The sequence below is a fragment of the Mirounga angustirostris genome, unplaced genomic scaffold (genome assembly GCF_029215605.1).
Source record: "Mirounga angustirostris isolate CCGP_5_RB_7025 unplaced genomic scaffold, mMirAng1.0.hap1 SCAF_1, whole genome shotgun sequence".
NCBI lineage: Eukaryota > Metazoa > Chordata > Mammalia > Carnivora > Phocidae > Mirounga > Mirounga angustirostris.
Window position 1 is genome coordinate 85430377 of NW_026991709.1, and position 24272 is coordinate 85454648.

Here is a 24272-nt window from a genome sequence, read left to right on the forward strand (position 1 = left end):
CTGCACCCCCACTAAGATTACTGCCCTGGAAAATACCGTAAAGCAGTTGCCTTCCTGTGGCCGAAAGTGCAGCCTTGAAATCGGGCAGGACCTTCTTTTGCATAAGCACTGTGCTAAAATTGCAGAAACTAAGATCACGTCTTGGGTTTTGTAATGATGCTAGGCAAAGTACATTCAAGAAGAAAAGGAACTGCCCCAGAGTGTAAAGACTGGGGTGAGTCTCTCAATGTCCAGTGTCCTTTGTCTTAAGGTGTGATGCACTATGTCTTTAGAGAAAAATAAAAATAGGGGGCACCTGGGTGGCTCAGTTGGTTGAGCGTCCAACTCTTGATTCAGCTTGGGTCATGATCTCAGGGTTGTGAGATCGAGCCCCCACGTCGAGCTCTGAGCTCAGTTCAAAGTCTGGCTTGAGATTCTCTCTCTCCTTCTCCCTCTGCCCCTCCGCCACCCTCACTTCACTTTCTCTCTCCCTCTCTAAAAAAATAAAAAATGTTTAAAGAAAGAAATCATGCAGATTAGAAAACTACCAATTGACAGTGAAATACAACTTGAAGAATAAGAGGGCAGAATACAAAATAATGCTTTTCTCAAGTGATGATGGTAGAGTGCTTTATTTTTTTTTTTTAAGATTTTATTTATTTATTTATTTATTTGACCGAGAGAGACACAGCAAAAGAGGGAACACAAGCAGGGGGAGTGGGAGAGGGAGAGGCGGGCCCCCCACCGAGCAGGGAGCCCGATGCGGGGCTCGATCCCAGGACCCTGGGATCATGACCTGAGCCGAAGGCAGACGCTTAACAACTGAGCCACCCAGGCGCCCTGGTAGAGTGGTTTATTAAATTAAAACAGGTTATAAATGAAATTCAGATATATTGCAGTAATTTTTAAAATAAATTTTAGCATGCATGAGGATTCCAAAAATATACTCATTCTACGGTAACTGCTTAATATATGTCAAAACACAAGAAACACAAAAGTGCGGGAAAATCACTGATTAAAGTTAATGGGACAGGGCGCCTGGTGGCTTAGTTGCTTAAGCAACTGCCTTTGGCTCAGGTCAGGTCATGATCCCGGGGTCCTGGGATCGAGTCCCACATCGGGCTCCCCCTACTCTGAGAGGAGCCTGCTTCTCCCTCTCCCTCTGCCTGCCACTCCCCCCACTTGTGCTCTCTCTCTCTTCGTCAGATAAATAAATAAAAATCTTTAAAAAAGAAAAAAAAGTTAATGGGACAGTGAGACAACAGTATACAATAAAATTAACCTCGATCTACATCTTATACCAAACATGGAATAAGGTCCAGAGAGCTCCAAGAGATAAGCATTTAAAAAACCAGAATAGAGCAGAAGAGCATATTTATCCCACTTATTAAGGGGAAAATAATTTCTGGCCAAGAAAATATAGGATAGAGAGATGGTGTAGTTGAGTATAAAAATGTAAACACTAATGAACAAGTTTTACACTACAAAAAAAAAATGAAACAAATAGAAAACCAATCACAACAGAATGAGGAAAGATGTAAAGTACAATGAAGAAAAGTTTATATCCAAATTATGTAAAAATTGATAAAATTACAAGATGTCAGCATTCAGTTTCAACTTGGTAAGTTTTTCTTTTAAGATCGTTTAGTTTTAGTTGTGAGAAAATATTAAAATCAAATCATCAACATTCTCACTACCTCCTGAAGTAATAAGCACATTAAAACAACCTCAAGGCAAGTATATGCCTACTAAACTAGCAAAAAGTATTAAAATTACAAAGCCTGAAGCCAAAGAGAAAACCTGTATATGTACTCTCACAATATAAATCGGTTCCATCTTTCTAGAGATCAATACAACTATGATCCTTTGACACAGTATTTCTCCTTTGGGTACAGACTGCAGGAACCCAAAAGAAAAAGGAAAAAAAAAACCCTAATTTGCACAAAATATTCACAGATGCACTATTTATAATAGGAAAAAGAGCTCCCAAACAGAGGAGCTAAGAACTTGTGGCATATAAACACAACAAAATATTACAATGTTATTTTTCTTTTTTTTTTCTTTTTTCAAGATTTTTTTTAATTCAAGTTAGTTCACATATAGTGTAGTATTAGTTTCAGGGATAGAATTTAGTGATTCGTCCAGTGCTCATTACATCACATGCCCTCCTTAATGTCCATCACCCAGTTACCCCTTCCCCCCACCCACCTCCCCTCCAGAAACCCTCAGTTTGTTTCCTAGAGTTCAGTGTCTCTTATGGTTTGTCTCCCTCTCTGATTTCATCTTGTTATATTTTTTTCCTCTCCTCCCCTATGATCCTCTGGTTTGTTTCTTAAATTCCACATATGAGTGAGATCATATGATAATTGTATTTCTCTGATTCACTTATTTCACTTAGCGTAATACCCTCTACTTCCATCCATGTCATTGCAAATGGCAAGATTTCATTCTTTTTGATGGCTGAGTAATATTAGGAATTGTATGTCGTGTATATAGGACATAGTATAGAATTGTATACAGTATGCACAGAAAAATAATGTTCATGAAAAAAACACATGCCGATGACAAGGAGGAAAAGAAGAGAGGAAGGGAAGTCTGTTCATTGACCAAGACCTGAAATGAAGCTGGAATGTCATCAACGGTTTTATATTTAAGTTCTTCACCTTGGGGCTCACAGCCTTACCTCCCATTACCTTTGTGCTGGGTCCAAAGAAGTGTTTGTCAAAGTACTATCACGAAGGACCAGATTGTTTGGTGTTGTGTTGTGTTTTGTTTTGTTTCTGTTCGTTAAGGAAAGACATGTGACCCCACTGCACATGACTAGTCCCGGCTCCAGCCAGATGTGAACTCACTCCCACGTGTAAGTCCCACAAAACCCAAATGGGTCTATACACTGTTCAAACAAACTAATCCACTGCTCACACACTTGGATGTGGCTACAATGTCAAGTTGCTATAGAAATTTCTAAATGCTTACTCTCAGTGTTTGTACTTATCTCTTGGAACCAGTCAGCTGACCCCACTTGAGTAGCCCTGGCCTCGAGCTACCAGCTGCCATGTCCACACCCCATTCTTAGAACTGCCAAGGACACTACAGTTCTAAGAGTGTCTCATGGTCAAGAAAGCGTCACTTCAAGGACCTTCAGAGATATCGGGTCAGGCCCCAGACCTTCAGGGCAGACACCAAAACCAGCTACATACACCAATGTCTCCATGAATGTACAAGCTCCCCAGATCCCACGCCTGTCCACTTGCCCACCGACCATCCTGTGCCTGTAACCGACTCCCGTATCTCCTGGCTCATCACCCTGTGCGGCTGGTCCGTAACCCCAAATCCACTTGTATTTCATGACTGTTAGCATCTCATTCATTGAAATCTGTGGCTGTGAGAAACCCAGGCTTCCTTCATTTGAGGTCACCATGTTCAGATCCTGAATCACACATTCGCTCCTTGAGGGCAGGGAAATCACGTCACGTTCATTACTAAATTCCAACAACAGTACCTGGTACAGAGCAGAACTGAAGAAACAGTTATGGACTGAGTGGCAAAGTTTGTGTAGTTATCTGTCATCCAGTCCCAGAGTTTAGTCTCTCTCTGGAACTGATGCTCAGCACCCTTCTGATCTGTATTTAAGACACTTCAGAGCACAGGCTCCATTTCAAGTCTTTGACAGAACTAAACAATGAGGATCATCAAAAGAAAGCTGGTGGCCATGCGCAGAAAAACAGCCCCCGGCATCTGCAGGAACACTAGTTTTTCAGGTTTGTTCAGCTAACGCCAGGCTCTCAGCAGCTTGAACACTTGAACCCCATTACGCCAGCTCCCCTCCTTTCTGTGACCAAGCCAGCCTCACTGGTTCTTCAGGACAGTGGCTGCCATGTCCACACCCCATCCCACCTTAGACCCGATCTGGCTCCTACTTCCAGAGGCCACCCAGCCCAGAACGGCCAGCGTGCACTTCTCTGCATGCTCTCAGCTAAATAACATTCTAATGATCATTTTCATGATGCGCTAAACAGAAACTTGACCAACATGCAAGCCTTGATTTGGAAACCTGAAATCACAAGGAAGTCAAGAAATGTTATTCAGGGCTTCTCTAAAGTTCTATAATGATCCCCTACGACAATTTCTCCCACCCCACAATCAAACCACGAGAAAGGAGCAACATTAGAAGCCCATGCGTTGCTTAAACCCACTCTTCAAAGCATTTCAGTATAAACATGATATACAAACATTCGTTCATTTATTACTTTACATTGTATTATCCTACATACTATTCAGAAGTAACATCGAGGACAAAGTCACCTTTCTTTACACTGCTGCCTTTTAAAAGAATATTAAAACCAAGGCGAATATAAAGGTCAAGGTTACATGTTTTCAGAATAGCAAGTGAACAGTCATTTTAAATAAAAATACACCACATTGTCAACCGGTAGGTGTTCAGAGAACTTTGTTTACAATGGTGTGTTCTTGGAGACCGGCCTCCGCTGGAAGACAGGAAGGGAGAGCAAGTGTGTGTGAGCAGTGCACTCAGGAAACAAAGTTGCTGCGTAACGCTTGTTTTTATAACCACAGACCAGTGCGGAAAACAAGGCGCCATCGCCGCAAAGAGAAACATGATGTAGGTAGATGGTGTCACAACAAATCCCCGTCCAGGACAAGTTCCATACTAACACCCAGGAAGGCTGTGACTCACACATTCATGCAAAAGGGAGATGAAAAGGATAAGAAAACAGTATTTTCTAGAACACTGATTTTTAAAAAAAGGGAAGAAAAAGAAATGAACTGAATTAGCTACTTGTAACAGTGAAAGGAAATCACCTGAATACCCAAGAACAGGTTTCTTTAGTAATTTATACATCCATGAACTGTAACACCCTTCAGCCATTTAAAATTTATTTGTAATGCATATTTACTGAAAGGAAAAGCTCTGCACAGTATTTTTGAGTGAAAAGAGCAAGGAACCAAACAGCGCTTATGATGTTACAATATACACAACATGCTGGCCCTGCACGTTGTGGGACGTCATCTCTGCACGCACAACTCACATGGGATGGTTTTCTTTGTGTTGTCTTTCACATTTTCTAATTTTCTTCAGGAAAACTGATTCATTTTTTAATAGTAGAAACAACCAAATGTGTTTAGAACTAATTATATGTATACATAATAGAACGAGCAGTTGTTCAAATGTTCCCTTTTCTTAACCCAAGCTTTCTTCAGACTTTCGCAACCAACTTCATAGCTCTAAGAGGCTGTATGTTCTTGCTACTCCCAGTAATTAAGATTATCTGAAATAACTAAGAGTATCTCAAAATGTGTGGCTTAGGAGATTTGGGAACACACAAGTAAAAGAGGGGATGAAGCGTGTAATCTCAGGGAGATAGATGAGAATGTGGTGACAAGAGAGAAGTGAAACAAAGCCAGGTCACTGTACCCCAGCCCAGGTAGATGCCATCTGTGTTCATAGAAGGGGATTCAGAGATCGTCTGTGTGGAGTGGGGAAAAGCTGTGAAGGAGGATGAGGCAGTGATGTCTCCTCTGGGGGTTAGAGAAGTTGGTGGGGTGTGGGGCAGGAGGAGTTGATTCAGCAGAGGGAGAGAAAGATAAGCCCGGTTGGTGCTCTGATGACATTTACATCCTACTACAAGATCACTCTGGCTACTGGGGGGAACTGTAGGGTGGGGGCAAAGAGAATATAAGGTTACAAAGCTATTATGCAGTCTAGAACCACACCACCACTGGCCATGTGGAAATATTCAGCTCTAAATTAATTTAAATTAGTTATATTAGAAGTTCAGTTTCTCAAACACAATGGCCACGTGGCAAGTGCTCAAGAGCCACATGGGTTACCATACTGGAGATGCAGAACAATTCGATCACCACAGAAAGTTCTTTTAGACAGCCCTTGTCTAAACAAGTCAAGATGGTGGCTTAGCCTGGGGGAGGTGGCAGAAAGTCAGGGAAGGGGACTCACAGCAGGGACGGGGAAACTTTGGCAGGTGCAGGTTATAATTTTAAGAAAGAGTCCCTGAGCAAAAAGATGGATTAGAGAGGGGTGTGTGGAAAAGGGCAGAATCAAGGACAGCTCCTGTTTTAACTCATTAGACTCATAAGACTACCCACCTCTCTGTTGAACTCTTGCTTTCATCAAACAACCACCTGCCTATTAATTCTGCCTCTCAGGTACTTTCACATCTGAATGGTACCTATAAATATTCCAATGATCAGAGCACAGATCCCCAGTACATTCTGGCTTCTAGAGCCAAAGAAACAGACAATAGTTTGTTTTTTTTCTTTTCAAGATTTTATTTATTTGACAGAGAGAGACACAGTGAGAGAGGGAACACAAGCAGGGGCAGAGGGAGAGGGAGAAACAGGCTTCCTGCAGAGCAGGGAGCCCGATGCGGGGCTCCATCCCAGGACCCCGGGATCATGACCTGAGCCGAAGGCAGACGCTTAACGACTGAGCCACCCAGGCGCCCCTGGACAAGAGTTTTTTGTTTTTTGTTTTTTTTTTTTTAAAGGTTTTATTAATTTATTTGAGACAGAGAGAATGAGAGAGAGAGAGCACATGAGCGGGGGGGGGGGGAGGGGGGGGTTAGAGGCAGAAGCAGGCTCCCTGCCGAGCAGGGAGCCCGATGCGGGACTCGATCCAGGGACTCTAGGATCATGACCTGAGCCGAAGGCAGTCGCTTAACCAACTGAGCCACCTAGGCGCCCTGGACAAGAGTTTTTAAATGCAAAAATTAAGTACAGGCAGATGGGAAGCCAATGGGCAATAAGAAAGTAAAACAAGGTTCCAGATCAAGGGCAGCAAGCATGCAATCCACAGAAAGGGGAAATATGATGAGGAAAAAGCACTATCAAAAAACAGGCTGGACAGCAAGGAAACACTCAAACAGCTCGCCAGTAGAACAAAACTTCCGGAATACAATATTTGCAAAATCCAAAAACCTTGCTTCCAAAAGCAAATCCACTGAAATAAAATTATCCATATGAACTAAGTAGAAAAAACCAAACGCGTGTAATCCCAGGAGAGTGTAGGCCTCTCCTGGACATCGATAAATCTTGCTTGTGGCCATGAAGTGTTAAGAAAAAATACAAATGTTGATGCAGTAATGATTCTTCCCATTTGCTCCAACTTTGCCATTTTCCTCTCTGCAGAGGGCTCCCACATATGCCTTAGAGCCGCACAGCCACCCCAGATAGCTAAAGGCAGACTCCAAACAGCTACGTTTTAACACACTGTATATTTACTGTTCCACCGATCAGTCATTTAGGAACTTTTTTCCTAAGGATAAAACCACATCCTTGCTCTGGGTATTTGGAGCAATGAGGATGCTGTCACCCAAACAGCTGGGGAAGGGTTTTGGCAAGGCATGAGGAACAGCTACTACAAGGTTCACAGGACAAATGAGCAAAATAAAACTTGTCAGAGTGAGGACACTGAGGTGAGCACCTTCGGCGGGGCTAAACTGAAGCTACAATCCACGTAGGCAGTTCCCAGTTTACATATAAAAAGAGAAAATGTGAAACCACCTATCAAAGGTAAAAACGTTTTATAATCATTTCTTCTCATTTTTAAAAAGAGATGGTTTTCTTCAGGATGCATTTCCCCTGACAAACTATATTAAACATGAAGATTAGGTTTCCAGGCTAACCCATAAAAGCCCATCACTACGAGCTGGATTTGAGTATGTATAATAGCCCTGAACAGAGCTCCCCCGCAGGGAGGCCAGCAAACACTCCTGCCCAAGGCTTTTGCTGAAGGGCAGAGCCTCATGCGGAATTGCCAAGTACAGGCTGTCTCTCCTTGGCAACCCCAAGACACTATAAATCTCATTTCACATTCTTCTCAGAAGGATCCCCTCCCAACTAAATCCCACTTAAAGAGATGGCTAGCATTAAGCAGGTTTAATGGGAAGGCATGATTATAACATCCCTTCCAGGTAGGTACTACAGAGGGAAAAGCCAAGGCTCAGAGAAATTCAGTGAAATTAAGACACCTGCTGAAGTCTTACTGCTACTAAGTAGTACTGGGGTGGGGGAGGGGCCGGGACCCAGGCCAGTCTGGCCCTCCACATGCTGCCTGGGGCAACTGAGAAGCAGACGTTGTTTTGGTGGCAGGAGCCAGGTGGGCGGCTGTGGGCAAGCACACGCGTCACGGAGGCTTGGGGAAAAGAGCAGTTTCTTCCCTTTTTTACCAAGGCCGTCTCATTCCAGGAAAGCAGACGGGGCAGGCGAAGGAGAGCACCCCACACAAGTAGCTTGTGCCAGGTGCTTGCCAGGCTTTCCTGAAGGGGAGGAGAGAGGCTCCAGCAGGACCCACCAGCTCCACTTCCCAAACTCCAAAGGACAGCTGGAACCCCGGGAGGTGGCTGCCCCAGCCTGACAGCTCCCCGACAGAACAGTGGCAAGGCCCAAGGTGCTGGGCTCCGGACCACCGGGCCCCCAGAGCCCACCCACCCTCATCAACCGATGTCCAGCCAGCGGGCTGGATCTGTCTGTCGGTGGTCCTGCTCTGCTGGTGCAGGCCTAGAGAAACAGTGCATATCGGCTGGGGCTCCGTCCAAAGCTTCAGGCTTGAGACTCAATGGCAGAACATGCCCAAAGGCACACGTCCAAAGGAGCAAATCAGCAGCTGGGCCTAAGGAACACAATATGCGAATTACTTTCACCCTTGTCCCCTGCCCACTCCTCTCTCCTCCTGGCCAGTCAATCCACTGATCCCACTAACAGACCACCAAGCGTATTTCGAAGAACTGCTGCGGACAGAGACATCTGTGTCCAGGTCACCACTTTGAGCAACACCCAAAGAATTAACCAGGGCCAAGAAAGCGACACTTAGTCGCATCAGGAGAAAAGTTTTCATAATTGCAACTCACAAGAGCTCTGGGCCAATCGCCCATGTAGTCAATATGGGGCAGATTTACTCTATAGAGTGATTTTATTTCATACAACAGTCAAGTCTGCGTGTATTCCCTCTGTAACTACTCGTGCAACAGGATTATCTGTTCAAATTTCTAATTCCTGGAGGAAATACTGCCCCAGACTCCTGTCTGAGCTTCTCCACGCAGCACCCACCCACCTGATTTGACCGACTCACCCTCGTATATGCCCTTGATACACTCCATCCGCCCTGCTACAAACCCTGAAATGACCTTTAGCTCCTCCCACTCCTTCATCTGCAGCATATTCTAAGTTACTAAGTTGCGCTGTACCTTTCATCAAAAATGTCTACTGAGTTTAGTCCCATCACTCTGCCATCTCTCTCCCCACTATCGTCACCCTCATGAAAGCATCACACACCCCCCAATATTACTACTACCCCGATTCCTATTCCAGTTCTCCCCACCTCCCAACCTTAGTCCTCCTTCGGCTTCCAGAACAGCCACAGCAAGTAACCACTGTCCTCGAGCTGTTCCCTGGCTCCCGACTGGCCAGCCCATCGGTCGAACTTTACCAAGGCCGACCTTTATAACCCGCAGAGGATTCAGCCTTGCTTTTCAGTTGCCCGAGTAATCCTCTATTCCTCACATATGTCCCAAGCTTGGTGCCACCTCCATGCCTCTGTCCCTTCCTCCCCCAAAATGCCACTTTTCAGATCCCATCCAGGTGTCCAGACCAGTAACTTTTCTAGATTGTATTGATTATTCCTGCATCTGAAATCTCCATTCGTACATGGTAAGCGCCACAATGTTTAAAATTTAATACTCTATAAGTGCTTCAGGGTCTAAGGTCATGACACGTCAGGGCTTAAGTCCCATCTGTGTCACGCACCAGTCTTTGAACAAGTCCCTGAGCAAGCTACGTAATCTCTCTGACTCTGTTTCCTCTTCTGTGAAACAGGGCAACAATAGTAATTATCACTTACAAGCCAATTACTACTGTAATTAAATGAGATAATGTATATAAAAGTACCCAGCACCGTGTTTGACTCCTAGTAGACACTCAAAATTGGCGCCCATACTCCGTATTATGCTAGAAACATCCATGTCACACTCTTCTTTACTGTGGTCCTGTTTCCCTCCTAAACACTCAGACCCTCCCAGGGCAGTGCTGGGTACATAGTAGGCTCTAAGTAAGTATGAATACTTGCTAATTAACACAAAACAAATTGTTTTATTTTTAATTTCATCACAGGAAGCACACATAACTGTTGTGCACCTCAAGCACCATCTCTAGTCTGGAGGCGTATTCAGATTCATTAAATTCTTGTCATTATTGCATTGACCTGCTGTTCCAGACCTAAAAATAGGTGCTCTTGTTCCCATCTTCCCTGTGCCTGGGGACAAGAGGAGTCCTGGGCTGACTGCCCATAATACTGAACATGAGCGGCAGCCCAGAGGCCCGGGCTACCTCCACAGAGACCAGCCCTCTTGGCATCTCCCCGAGGAGCGCTCTGTGTGATCACGTCCACCAAGATCCCTCTGGCGCCCAGAATCACAACACACAAAACACCTAGGAGGAACCCAAGACACCTCTCCCTAGCTTGTCAAGGGTCAAGTTTACGACTTTTTAGATTATAATATGACAAAATAAAAATATGGTATTGGTTACTTTTAATAACATTTTTTATTCCAAAGTACATGTTCATGATTTTTAAAAATTAGAAAAAACAGGGGCGCCTGGGTAGTTCAGTCGCTTAAATGTTCAACTCTTGATCTCAGCTCAGGTCTCGATCTCACAGTGAGTTCAAGCACCCTGTTGGGCTCCATGCTGGGCATGGAGCCTACTTAAAAAAAAAAAAAAAAAGACAGAAAAACAGAAAAGATGCAGCCTCAGCAGCACAAGTACACAAGACCCCAAGTGTTCCATGTGCTCAACAATCAGGATCCCACCCATGACAGAGATGTACAAAGTGCTTCGTGAGCAAAGGAAAATGAGTGTCTAACTCAGCCTGGGGACAAGGGAGTGGTGAGGGCTTTCCAGAGAACATCTGAGCTGCTTTTTAAGGATCAGTAGGGTTTTTCCCTGGGGGGGTGAGGGGTTGGGAGAAGGCATTCCAGGCCAAGGGAAGAGCATGCGCCAATGCATGGAGGGCTGAAGGCATGGAGCACGTGAAGAACACAAAGTCCCTTGGGCCTAAAGGAATGTAAGTAGAGGTTAGGTGTTAAGTGACAACACTGGCAAGGAAAGTTGGATCAACTTGGTAAACTGATTTGAGGTGCTATGTTAGGAAAGCCTGAATGGTGCTTCGAAAATATCTAGGCAGCGAAATGACATGATAAGACCCATGTTTTAGGAGAACTGAGGGTGCAGTGTGACAGACTGGAAGGAAGGCAAGATGGTCAGTTAAGAAAATTCTTATGCAACAGTCCAAGCAAGAGATGATGAGGACTTGAGCCTGGGCCGTGGATAAGGAGAGAGGAGGCTACCCCGGAACCTGGTCTCTAGTGGGATGTAATATAAAAGAGAGGGAGAACTTTTGGCTTTCGCCTCACAGGAGGCGAAGGTGCAACTCTCTTCAGTGGTCCCGAATCCGGACTCATCCGACACCAGCTGCCTCCGCCATGCCGCCTAAATTCGACCCCAGTGAGAACAAAGTCACGTGCCTGAGGTGCACCCGTGGTGAAGTCAGAGCCACGTCTGCCCTGGCGCCAAAGATCAGCCTGCTGGGCCTGTCTCCGAAAAAGGTTGGTGATGACATCGCCAAGATGACCAGTGATTGGAAGGGTCTAAAGATTACAGTGAAACTGACCATTTAGAACAGACAGGCCCAGATTGAAAGGGTACCTTCTACCTCTGCCCTGATTATCAAAGCCCTCAAGGAACCACCAAGAGACAGCAAGAAGCAGAAAAACATTGAGCACAGTGGAAGTATCACTTTTGATGAGATTGTCAATTTTGGCCGACAGATGCGGCACCAATCTTTAGCCAAAGAACTCTCTGGAACCATTAAAGAGATCACGGGGACTGCCCAGTCTGTGGACTGCCATGCTGATGGCCACCACCCTCATGACATCATAGATGACATCAACAGTGGTGCCATGGAATGCCCAGCTAGTTAACTACAAAGGAAAATATTTCAATAAAGGATCATTTGACAAAAAAAAATAAAAATAAAAAGATGGGGCACCTGGCTGGCTCAGTCAGTGAAGCGTCTGCCTTTGGCTCAGGTCATGATCCCAGGGTCCTGGGATTGAGCCCCACATCAGGCTCCCTGCTCCGCGGGGAGCCTGCTTCTCCCTCTCCCACTCCCTCTCCCTCTGCTTGCACTCTCACTCTATCAAATAAATAAATAAAATCTTTTAAAAAATAAAACAAAATAAAATAAAAGAGGGAGATACATGCATGCCCACAGCAGCCTTACTCACAATAGGCAAAAATGGAGGCAAGCCAAGTGTCCATCAGCAGATGAATGGATAAACAAGATGTGGTCTACACATACAATGGAATGTTACTCAGCTTTAAAAGGGAAGGAAATTCTGACACATGCTACAACATGGACAAACCATACAAACATGGTAAGTGGAATAAGCCCGTCACAAAAGGGTAACTACTGTATGGTCTCGCTTCCATAAGGTGGTACCTAGAGCAAATTCATAGAGACAGAAAATAGAATGATGGTTGCCAGAAGCTGGGAGGCTGGTGGGCTGGGGAGTTATTGGTAAAAGGGGACAGAGTTTCAGTTTTGCAAGATGAAGAGCTCCAGAGAGGCATGGTGGTGATGGTCATGGAACAACGCGAATGTCCTTTAATGCCACCAAACAGGATGCTTAAACACCGTTAAGATGGTTAAATTTATGTTATGTGCATTTTATACAATTTTTTTGAAGATTTTATTTATTTATTTGACAGAGAGATACACAGCGAGAGAGGGAACACAAGCAGGGGGAGTGGGAGAGGGAGAAGCAGGCTTCCCGCGGAGCAGGGAGCCCGATGTGGGCTCGATCCCAGGACCCTGGGATCATGACCTGAGCCGAAGGCAGACGCTTAACGACTGAGCCACCCAGGCGCCCCTTATACAATTTTTTATAAAGCAAGGGAGGGAGAGGGAGGCAGAGTTGATAATACTGTACATCTCCCAGCCTGTGGCCCTAAATGAAGGGCAGCACCCTTAACTGCACTCCAGTCCACGGGAAGAACAACGCAGGGGAGTGAAAACAGAATTCAGAGCTGCACAAAACTTTCCCAAGCGGCTCCCTGACAGGATCAGCATTGTCTCCTACATTCCCAGACCCTAAAAATGATACAGCTTGAAAGATAATTAACGGCAGCCCAAAAGAGACAGGAAGTGCCTTCTTGATTATTCGTTTGGGAAAGCGGGATTCTAGTGTATGTGGGGCAGATTACACATATACGTCAATTTCACTCCTTCCTGAAACCCAAAGAAAAGAACAGTAAAGACATCATGCCTTTAAGAAACATCAACCGTAGCAACAAAATCTGGAAACCAGGCTGCAGATGGAGAAGCAGTACAAGACTAAGAGGAGCCGACAAAGAGGATTCCTGCAGTGGAGAAAACCAAGATCCGATCTGATGTCCACCCCAGAATTTCCAAGAGACTCCAGAACTAGTAGCTCCACGAACTCTGAAAGCTGAGGTGGAACAAGGGCTGAAGGAAGAACAGCGCAGGGGAGTGAAAAGAGAATTAGCACTCAAGAAGGAAGGTTTGAAAATCCGTCTAGGCAGCAATCAGAGCCCCAAATCCCTCCTCCACGCGCAGTGGGCCCTCCCACATGGGCAAACCACAAGAGGTTTATTCTCTAGAGCAGGTAAAAACACGGGACTCGGGTCTGTGGGACAAGGAGCTCAGTTAAGAACAGGAGTTCCATTAGGAATACATGGAGACTTAGAGGTATGTGTGTAATGTATGTGTATAAGTCCGGATGTGGACCAAAAATACCAACTATTCTAAGTATTTCAGGCAGGAAGGGATTTTTTTTTTTTTTAAGATTTTATTTATTTATTTGAGACAGAGAGAATGAGAGACAGAGAGCATGAGAGGGAGGAGGGTCAGAGGGAGAAGCAGACTCCCTGCCAAGCAGGGAGCCCGATGCGGGACTCGATCCCGGGACTCCAGGATCATGACCTGAGCCGAAGGCAGTCGCCCAACCAACTGAGCCACCCAGGCGCCCGGAAGGGATTTAATACAGGGAATTAGAGGGTACGTAATCATGGTTAGAGCTGTGAGAGCCAAGGTCAGAGAAACCACCACTCATGTTCAGGAAATCCAGATGCACAAGCATCGTAAGAAACTGCATAGATGATCCCAGCTCCCCCATGGCTGAGGTGGCCTGGAGTCCCATAAGGATACTCTGAAGCTGACAGGAAAATCCCACACCTGGCACGGCTGTTGCTACAGTAACAATGTAGCTTCTCCTTCTGAAGCTCTCACTGGCAGAATCAAAATCAGAACCCTCCTGTCTAGGGGCATCTGGGTGGCTCAGTCACTTAAGCGTCTGCCTTTGGCTCAGGTCATGATCTCAGCGTCCTGGGATCGAGCCCGCATCAGGCCTACTCAGCAGGGAGTCTGCTTCTCCCTTTCCTTCTGCTCCTCCCCCCACTCATGCTCTTTCTCTCTCTTCTCGCAAATAAATAAAATTTTAAAAGGAAAAAAAAAAGCGTGCCTGGGTGGCTCAGTTGGTTAAGCGACTGCCTTTGGCTCAGGTCATGATCCAGAAGTCCCAGGATTGAGTCCCGCATGGAGCTCCCTGCCCAGCAGGGAGTCTGCTTCTCCCTTTGGCCCTCCCCCCTACCCATGCGCACGCTCTCTCATTCTCTCTCTCTCAAATAAATAAATAAAATCTTAAAAAAAAAAAAAAAAAAAGAATCCTCCTGTCAAAAGATTCTGGCAACGGTATTGTCCAGGTTCCCAGCCCCTACAATGTGGGAGACCGCTTAACAAAACGGGGATAGGGTTGAGAACCAGAAGACCATATCCGGCCTTATCCAATATCCAGATGCCGAGACCACCCTCGTCCTCTCCTCCCACTCAGTTCCCTGCTCCCTGGTACTGGCAGATAAACCTTCACTTTCCAGGCAGAAGATGACAAAAGTCTCCTAACCAGGGGCTAAAGGAAAAAAATCAGGATGCTAAAATTTAAGGTTCTCAAAGAAACAGCCCAACCAGATCACCCTCCAGGGAAGCTCACAGTCAACAGAATAAGGAATTCTCACCTCCAAAAAAGGCCGATTCCCAGCCAAGTTGCTGCAGTTTTTTTCAAAAGGTCCCAAATTCTCTAAACTTTAATTTGCTTCAAAAAGAATGTACAGGAGACATAGGACATCTGTAGTTGAGCTAAGATTAACAACCAATTATTCAGTCACCACAAATGTGAAAATGTGAACCCGTAAAAGTGACAGTGCAGATGGGATGTGTCACTGGAGTAACGGGTTGTGCCTACACATCGAACTCTGGAACTCTGGTTTTCGAAGTCCGACCTGGAAACCCTGTCATGCCCCCAAGGCCCTTCGAGTGATCTGCGAGGTCAAAACTATTTTCATAACATGAACTTATCTGCCTTTGCCACTCCTGTTCTCTACTGAGCATACAGAGGCATTTTTAAGAGTCTGCATGACATCTGATGACACCATCACTCTAAAAGCTAACAGAATGGAAGTTGTTTTAAATTTTTCTCAGTCTTAATTTCTAACGGGGTAAATATCAATAGACAGAAACCACATAAAAGCCCTCTGGCATCCTCGAAAATATTTAAGAGTATATAGGGCCAAAAATCTTGAGAATCATTGCTATAAAACAACATTTTAGTTAGTTGCTTTTGGAAAGGAACTTTTAATATGTGAAACTAATTAGAATGAGTTTAAGTTTATATCTTCAGGGGAAAAAGAAATAAGAAATGTTTTACTATCTTAAATTTTTGATCCCTTAGGAGGAAGATTTTTCCACATAGATCCCCAAATTATCTTTCCCCTACAAGTAAGCACCATGATGGAAGTCTCACTGCCTGGAAGGGAGCATGCACACCCCTACAGTAGTGAGCCCCTAACACGAGCTGTTCCTACAAGTAAATGATCTCAAAGCCCTTCCCAGTGGCTATGTAAACCAGCCAGTACCATGAGGCCCCAGCTCCCCAGAGTTTTACAGAGGAATGTGGAGAACCAACCGTGACATCTCAACATCGCTAAGGGATCTCAGAGCTTCAGAGAATGGGAAACAAGCTCCTTTTTACAAAATCATGCTGATGCTGGAAAGGAAGGAGAGGTGTAAGGCACTGCTTATGCTGGTGTCACATCCTCTCGGGCCACCTTTTCAGCATGTACAGCTGCTTGTCATAGCAAGTGTGGCCAGAGATCCATGCCTCACTGCACGGGGATCTCTCTCTCCTCAGCAGCTGCTGGTCTCGGGAAGGCTTCTCAGGAGGCCCCTCCGGCACAAATACAAACCTGGAAGGGTGAGGGCGTTTCATCCCTGGAGCACCCCTGACCAGCAGACCATGGGAGCCAGTGGATAAATACTCCCCTCTCCATGTCCCAGGTGGAGGATACTGAGGCACATTCAACAGTTCCCCAGGGGTCCCTGGCCGGACTGAGCACCAGTGATCCATCATGGCAGCCGGCTCAGTAACTCACTCTTGGATTGGCTTTCCTTCCTCCCCTTTGTCAGTATTCCCTTGGATGTTCTTCCTCTTATGTTCCCTGGGATACCTTTCCAAAATAAATTGCCCGTGCTAAGCCCTTGTCTCAGTCCTTCAGTTGACCCCTGCTAAGATAAGGCATAAGATAAGCTCTCCACCTCCAGCCAGGTGGGGAAGGGGCATAGTTAGCATGAGAGGGGCCCAGCTCCTCCCCGATCCTAAAGCTTGGTAGAAGGCTTCACATCTAGCAGATGTTTTAAAACAACCAGTTAAGTGAAAAGAGAATGAAATGATGGCCAGCTATGGAAGAGACACTGCAACTAATCGCTGTGTTGTATGACATAGACTCTAACTAATGTGGGTTTCAGAGGAAACGATGAAGTCTCAAGCAGAAGATGATGAAGACAGGAGGGTGGTTCTGGAAAAGGAAATGAGTCCTAGCCACTGGAGACCCAGAGACTGGCCTCCCCAAAGCTGGCATCCTAGAAGGTGAGGGGAGGTGGGGCAGAGTACATTCAGATGAACGAGGGGTTCAACAACCTAGGGGATGAGCAGATTTTACACGGTGGTCCATGAAGGCTTGTGAGAAAAAGTATGGACCGATGTCTCCACTTAACCACACCAAACTTTCTACATAATCCCGGACAATCAAACACTTGGGCTTACAACCCCATGCCTGACTCTCTGTATCTCTTTCTTTTCTTCCCAGAGTGATTATGAATTGTCCGGGCATACTTTACACATTAATTTATTTAATCGACAAAAAACCCCATGAGGTAGGTTCTATTATTGCCCCCATTTTACAGATGGAGAACCTGGAAGACAGAGAAGTTACACAGCTGGGAGACAGAGCTGGGGTTAAACCCTGCCAGTCTGGCTCTCTCTCACACTTTGTCCCCCACAGTCAATAAAGTCACCACATCCCACGTGATAATCCCACGTGATTCCTTTCGCAGTGTTTCCCATATGTTGAATCCTTAGCATTTTCAGAACCTGTAACCACAGGTAACTCATACATTTCCTAGGTTTTGGTTGGGTTCCTGATATATATATATATATATACATATATATATCAGATGCTGGGCCAGCTGCGGGGGATAAAGATGCAAAGGCCTCACTCTCCAGGTAGTTCCCATTACACACCTTGCAAGATGAGCCATGTCATGGAGAGCTGAACCTACAGGTCAAGGTGAGAAGGTGAGCCTGGGCTGAAATTGGGAAGAATTGGTAGGTGAAAAGCACAAATTCTCACTCATCTCAGAAGAAGTGTCACTGAGCATCTGCCCTGTGCTAAGCCATAGAAGGTAGGAAGGAAGGAGAGGGACACTGAAATGAGTTACCATACAGTCCCACTCAATCCTCATACCCACACAGGTAAGGCATAGCAAAGCTGTTCACACCAGGCCTTAGATATGGTAGATCTGTAATAAGAAATGATCATTTCAGTCTCCTTCTAACATCACTTTAAGTCACATAACTTATAGTAGTTTTCCATAACTGACCAGATTAAACCAAGTTCCTATTGTAGGTATTCAAGGCCCTCATCTTCTACTCTCCACTTGGTTCAGACCTCACTACTCGTTAAATCAATCTTTTTCTTCCCAGTACATTACAAGCAAATAAGAAGAAAATAGTCACACTTTATGTGTTTGCCCATGTGATTTACTTTGCTGGTTACTGGTCTTCTTTATTTCTATCTGTCTTTATCCATGGCCATTTTCAAAAGTATCCGATGATTTTTTTTTCCACTCACATGGCTTTGGTCTTTCCTCTACCACAGTCCCATGGCACTTGTAGATTTAAGTCTCTGGGGTGTTTGGCACCAGTGGATTTTACTCTCTATGGTTCTTACAGCCATGCATGTATGAGTTGGCACATAGTAGGTGCTCAAGAACCCTTATCTGATTCATGATGAAGTGTTAAGTAAGTACCATAAGGAAATATCGCCCATGATCTTACATTGTGCTTTAATATAACTTGTTATAAAACCTTCTTTCTCTTCCTCCTCATAGATAATGAAATATACTGATTCATCAGCCTTGTAAATAAGCCCAGTCTCCCCAAGGAACTACTGTGATATGAATGAAATCATCATTTTACACTGGACATGATGCTTCTAGAAGACTGTTTGGCACACCATTAACTCCCAATAACTATTTGTGGAAGTGAATTAAAATAATCAGCTTTATTTCACACCTGTCACATACTATATAATGTGGTAAAGATTTCCTGTAACAAAGTTTGCAAGATGAATTTGAAGAGCAACCCCGATCAAACATAGAAAAAGTAGTTTTACCCACTCTACACACTGTACTATCCTAAAAGACTAGGCCACTTTCTTTTTCCTGGACTTCACAATCTGTCAATTGCTTAAGTTAGTTAAGACCATCATCCCTCTCCACCCTTAGGAGCTCCTAATGGGAACCTGCCCATCACTGGATGCAAAATCTGAAAATGGCATTTTCAAATACTTTGTGGAGAATACTATTTAATGACACTACTGACAGTCACTTTAAGTAGTGTGATCACAATATGCTAAGTATTTAAATACAACCATCTCATTCCACTTAGACCTTTTTGAAAGAAAATAATTAAGTAATCAAAAAAGTGAAATTTTTATCCCCCAAATGATCCGGAATTAACATAAAAGAAAAACTGAATATCGTAGAGAGGATACGAATTCTGGGACTCCAATGTGTAACAAACAAAAATGCTTTGGTATCAGCCAATATGAATCCAACAGATAATAAAGGATACTTTGGAAAATTTGCCTCTCATTTGAGGTTGTTGTTTTTTTTCCCCCTCCAACAATACTCTACAGAATGTGAGTAAAATCTGTTAGACTACTGTTTGAAACCTGCCTCAGTCCTTCTAATCCATGCACCTCCCGGTTGCATTGAGATCTGCCGGGTGACACATGAGATCTAAAGTGGGTGGATAAAAATAACCTGGTCCTCAAAAAGACATGATAAACGCCAGACAGCTGAGTCACTTTGAAGCCCATCTGACTCTGGAAAGGGACATTCACCCTCCTTTTCCTTGTCGCACATATACATGCCACCTGGTGAAAAACACTACCAACCGCCCTGGGTGGAAGGCGGTGATCCGTAGTAACTCCCCCCCCCCCCCCCCCGCCCAATCCAGTCTCAGGTCACGACCCGCGGCTAAACTTTTAATAATTTATACTAATGCATTTCAGCCCAGGCGATTCATGTAGAGGAGTAAGGGGAATGATTGAAAGAAACCATAAAATCCAGAAGACCCTCTATTTCTGCTGCCCAACTGGAGGCACTCGAAGGTTTCTTCTGACATTCTAACGGGAAGAAAAGGTGTGGGGAGCAATAGAAAGTGGAGGAAGAAAAGCTCGGCGAGGAAATCCGAGTCGTCCGGGAGTGGGACTCCCTAGGCAAAGCAAACGGTCCCAGAAAGAGAAGGGCTGTGTGTGTCCGGGGCGGGGGAGCGGGGGGTGGGGGGGATCGATGCGGTCCACCCAGCCGCCCTCCGCTCTCGCCCCCAGAGAGGACGCAAACCATCCGCAACGTGCAGTTAAGATCAGGTCTTCGATTGGATCTATCTTTCAAACGGTGGCGGGGCTGGGGCCAGGCAGCTGCGAACTGGGGCCCTGTCAGCCTAGGACGGCTGGCGGAGCCAACCCCGCGGCGACCCCGTCTTCAGCTGCAGCAGCCTCGGGGCCAAGAGCGCCCCGCACGCAGTAGGCGCTCACTCGGTGTCTGCCGAACTGCAGTGCCCCTGAGCGCACTCCGCCGCCGCGGGAGGAGGTCCCCGGCTGCCACTGCGCATCTTCTCCCCCAGCTTCACGTGCCGCCCAGTTCCGCGGCTCGCGGCCGCCACAGGCCGCTGGCGCCGCGACCCTCCCCCGGGGCGCCGCGAACGCCGCCGAGCCTCACTTACGGGGGAGTCGTACGAGAAGGCGCACTCGTTCTTGTACACCCTGTCCCCCGACCTGGGCACGCGGATCGTGGGCATGTGAGGCACCAGCAGCTCGCCGATGTCTCCTGCAGCCATCTTCCTGCTGCCGCTGCCGCCCGGCATGCCGAACAGGGCGCCCCGGCGCTGCATGGCCGCGGCGCGCACCCGAGCAGAGCCGAGCCGAGCCGGGTCGGGCCGGAGCGCTGGGTCAGCCCGCGGCGGCGGCGGCGGCGGGCTGCGCGGGCGACCGGAGCCGAGCCGGGGCTGGCGGGCAGAGAGGGCCGCGGGGCGGGAACGGGCACCGGGGGCCTGGGGCGGGCGGGCGGGGGTGTGGGGGACGCTGCTATTTTTAATCCAATGGCGAATCGCCGGCCCAGCTGCAGCGTCAGGCGGGGCGCTGGGGAGCGCCAGCCGCAGCGCACAGGGGAGGGGGCGCTGGAGAGGGGCCCTGCGCCCGGATCCGGCTGGGCGGCGGGCGGCGGGGGCGGGGGACGAGCCCCCCGGCCGCGGGAGCCGGGAGCCGGCGGGGTGCTCCGCTCGCCACCGCCGGCGGGCTGCCGTGGGGTACGCCCTCGGTGTTTTCTACCCTAGATCGATAGGTTGCGAAGGGACAACTCCGAGGCAGCGAACACAAAGAGCAGGATTTGGGGGTTTAAAAACCGCTTGCTTTTAAAACAACTGAAGATAAAAGCGGGGACTTCCCCTGCCTGGGTAGGGGTGGAACTCGATGTGCAAATCTGGATTGCACAGCGTCGGGCCCAAATCTGAATTTGCGCTGTGCACTTCGGTGGTAACCTCACTAAACCTTGTTCCCCACTTTTTTAACATCTAAAGCTTATTAAAAGAGAATAGAATAGGATCCAGTAAGGATGGACATAGATTTTTGCAATAATACAGATTTCTTTCTTACGTATGGTGAGCAGGATCAAGATTTTTTCGGGGCGGGGAGAAGCTTTATATTTTTCTCTTTGGAACGTATTTTGCTTGATTTGTTCGAGGTCTCCCGAGTCGAACGTTGAAGAGCCTGATTTGAGCATCTTATTCAAACGCACGTATTCCTGTCTTCAGGTCCAGTTCCTCAAAATAAACAATGAATGGGGAAGGGGGGAGGTGAATAATTTGCGAACAGAGCTTGCCTCACAGCATACTCTCATTTTCTCCAAAAAAATTCTTAAAACACAGGTTCCATTCCGCTGAGGTTCCCTAACTACACCCAATGTAAAGGGCAGGGTACCCAGGGATTCCTGCCAATTCATAGAACACAAGAATAGCAAAAAATAGTGAATAAAAATGTTGGTTTCTGTAAGCCTCTCCCAAACAAATCAAACTATCTTTAAAATCTACCCCCCCCCATTATTTCTGCTACTCTGCCTGATTCTGCAAATGTGCCAGTTTCCACTAGGAGATGGCAAGGGTACCTGGAATTTGATGTGAAGTAGGCAGATGAGCCCCTCTCCTGCCTTGCTCTCCTTAATTTTCATACCTTCAAGCAAGGCTCAAGCACACCTCACATTCAGGTTCATGGATGATGCTTGCTTGTCCAATTACAGAGAAAAAGTTTATTCAAAGTCATTCAAACTACAGTTTAAAATATTTCTTTTTTTTTTTTTTAAGATTTTATTTATTTATTTGAGAGAGAGAGAATGAGAGAGAGCCCATGAGAGGGGGGAGGGTCAGAGGGAGAAGCAGACTCCCTGCCAAGCAGGGAGCCCGATGCGGGACTCGATCCCGGGACTCCAGGATCATGACCTGAGCCGAAGGCAGTTGCTTAACCAACTGAGCCACCCAGGCGCCCCTAAAATATTTCTAGATTAAATGCAATTTAAATTGAGACACCGTTTTTTCACCCTTCAGACTGGTTAAGATATGTTGAGTTGGCCTATGTGTGGTAAATAGGCCCTCCTATATATTGTTGGTGGGAATAAAAACAGTAAACAATAACAATATCGACCTTAATTTTATATGCATACGCTGTTTCCCCAGCAATTCTTCATCTAGACATTTATGCTACAGATAACTTCACACTGTGTAAGGATACTTGTTAGAGCATTGTTTATAGTAACAAAAGACTGGGAACAGCCTAAAGATGCCTGTGTAGGAAGTGGTTAAAATACAGCACTGTTGAGAAGAATGAAGCACTCAGTGTGTGCTGATGTGGACCAATTTCCAAGTCATATTACTAGATGAAAAAAGCAAAGTGCAAATCAGTGTGCAAAAGCAAGGAATGCATGCAAGGCACTCTTGTACACCCAGAACGCCACCGGCCTTCCGTCTAGTTGGTAGTACCTATGGTAAATATTTTATATATATGTGTATACACACACACACACACACACACACACACGAGACTACATTTTATATATACTGTGTGTGTGTATTTGTTTGGCCTTAAGATTATCTCTAGAAGACTACATATTTATTATGTGCAAGTATTGCTTTAAAAAATAATTAAAAATTATACAAACACTCTTAAGTTCAATAACCAGTTAACATGTTTGTAGTATATTAGCCTCACATACTTACAATGCTTATACAATATTATTGCAACTGGGTAAAAAATCAACACACATTTTGACAAGACTGGAAAGACATGTAAAATTTAAATAGTTATGTTTAGAATTTGGTTATAAGGTTTTGTTTCTATTTTCAAAATGTCTTCAAAGATGTTACGTTTGTTTTATAATATAAACATTTATTTTTTTAAGATTTTTTTAAATTTATTTATTCATTTGAGAGAGAGAGACAGCATGAGCTGGGGAGAGAGGCAGAGGGAGAGAGAGAAGCAGACTTCCCGCTGAGCCGGGAGCAGATGCGGGGCTCCATGTGGGACTCAATCCCAGGACCCAGAGATTATGACCTGAGCCAAAGGCAGACACTTAACCATCTGAGCTACCCAGCCACCCCTATAATATAAAAATTTATTGAGACAAAAAGTAAGAGAAACATCAATGAATTAAGACAATGTCTTAATCATGCCATTTCAGGAAAAAAAAATCTGGTTCAGTTACTGGAACTTTTTAACTTAATTTTGCAAATTCTACATATGAATTTATAACCAGACTACTTTACTGGGAAAAGTTTCCAATTAGCAATAATGGCGCCTCAGATAAAACCTCATTGGCTCCAACACTGCCACTGGGCAAAGTTCAGCCAGACTATCTTACTAACGGACCGGTTTCTATGTGTAGATCTTGATCAAAGAGCCAGGAATAAAGTGAGGATGGGTCAACAATTCTCACTTCCACCATAAATCCACAGTCTTGCTGAAGAGATTTCAGAGGACTAAGATTAAGAACTTTTTCCACATCAAGTATTCAGGCCACCACATCACTACTGTTCCAAAGCCTCCTCAGATGTTGTTCGCAGTGAGTCTGTCTCCAATGGCCCAGCATTTGAGGACCTCGCCCTTTGGCACTCTTTCAGACTTCAGTCCCACACCTACTTCTGTAAGCTCAATTATATCGTCCCCAAGAATAAATGTACTTGTCTCCTAGCCTTGGTTGAAAGCTCTCCGCTCCTTTCAATCTTCTCAGTCCTTTCAAGCCTTTTCTGACCCCTGCAACCCTCGGGGACCAATCTTAAATACAGACAGCTCCTGTTGCCTGTACCCATCACTGCATTCTGCCGTATGACATCTTTTGTACGTTATTTAATTAGTCGGGGTTCCATATCTTTTCCCTTTATATAGATAACACACTCTGAAAAAGTTATTTCTCTTAGTATCCTTGCACATTGTGGAATATTGCCCACCCAGAAAGGTACTGCTCTGTTTATTTTAGGCACTCAATAAGTACCTACCAAGTGAATGACTCACATCTGTGA

General features: G+C 45.6%; 1 protein-coding gene, 1 non-coding gene and 2 pseudogenes across 4 annotated transcripts in view; 2 read left to right on the plus strand and 2 right to left on the minus strand.

Moving 5' to 3' along the window:
* The window catches only part of USP13 (ubiquitin specific peptidase 13), a 127164-nt gene extending 106451 nt beyond the window's left edge, over positions 1–20713 (minus strand). For 2 of the 3 annotated variants that reach the window (XM_045903317.3, XM_045903316.3), the window contains exon 1: positions 20433–20713. In XM_045903317.3, coding sequence (XP_045759273.1) covers positions 20433–20600 — 168 coding nt within the window. In that variant the 5' untranslated portion in view covers positions 20601–20713. Of the gene's footprint in view, positions 1–8445; positions 8552–20432 lie in introns of those variants that run through there. The other variant, XM_064584948.1, reaches the window with a different exon arrangement.
* Positions 90–266, plus strand: LOC123835081 (small nucleolar RNA SNORA81). Its single transcript, XR_006788637.1, has one exon. It is a non-coding gene; the product is annotated as a small nucleolar RNA SNORA81 (small nucleolar RNA).
* LOC123863598 (large ribosomal subunit protein uL11-like) lies at positions 11493–12010 on the plus strand (annotated as a pseudogene).
* A 2752-nt stretch (positions 20714–23465) lies between the features above and the next one.
* LOC123834935 (U4 spliceosomal RNA) lies at positions 23466–23597 on the minus strand (annotated as a pseudogene).
* Positions 23598–24272: the final 675 nt, after the last annotated feature.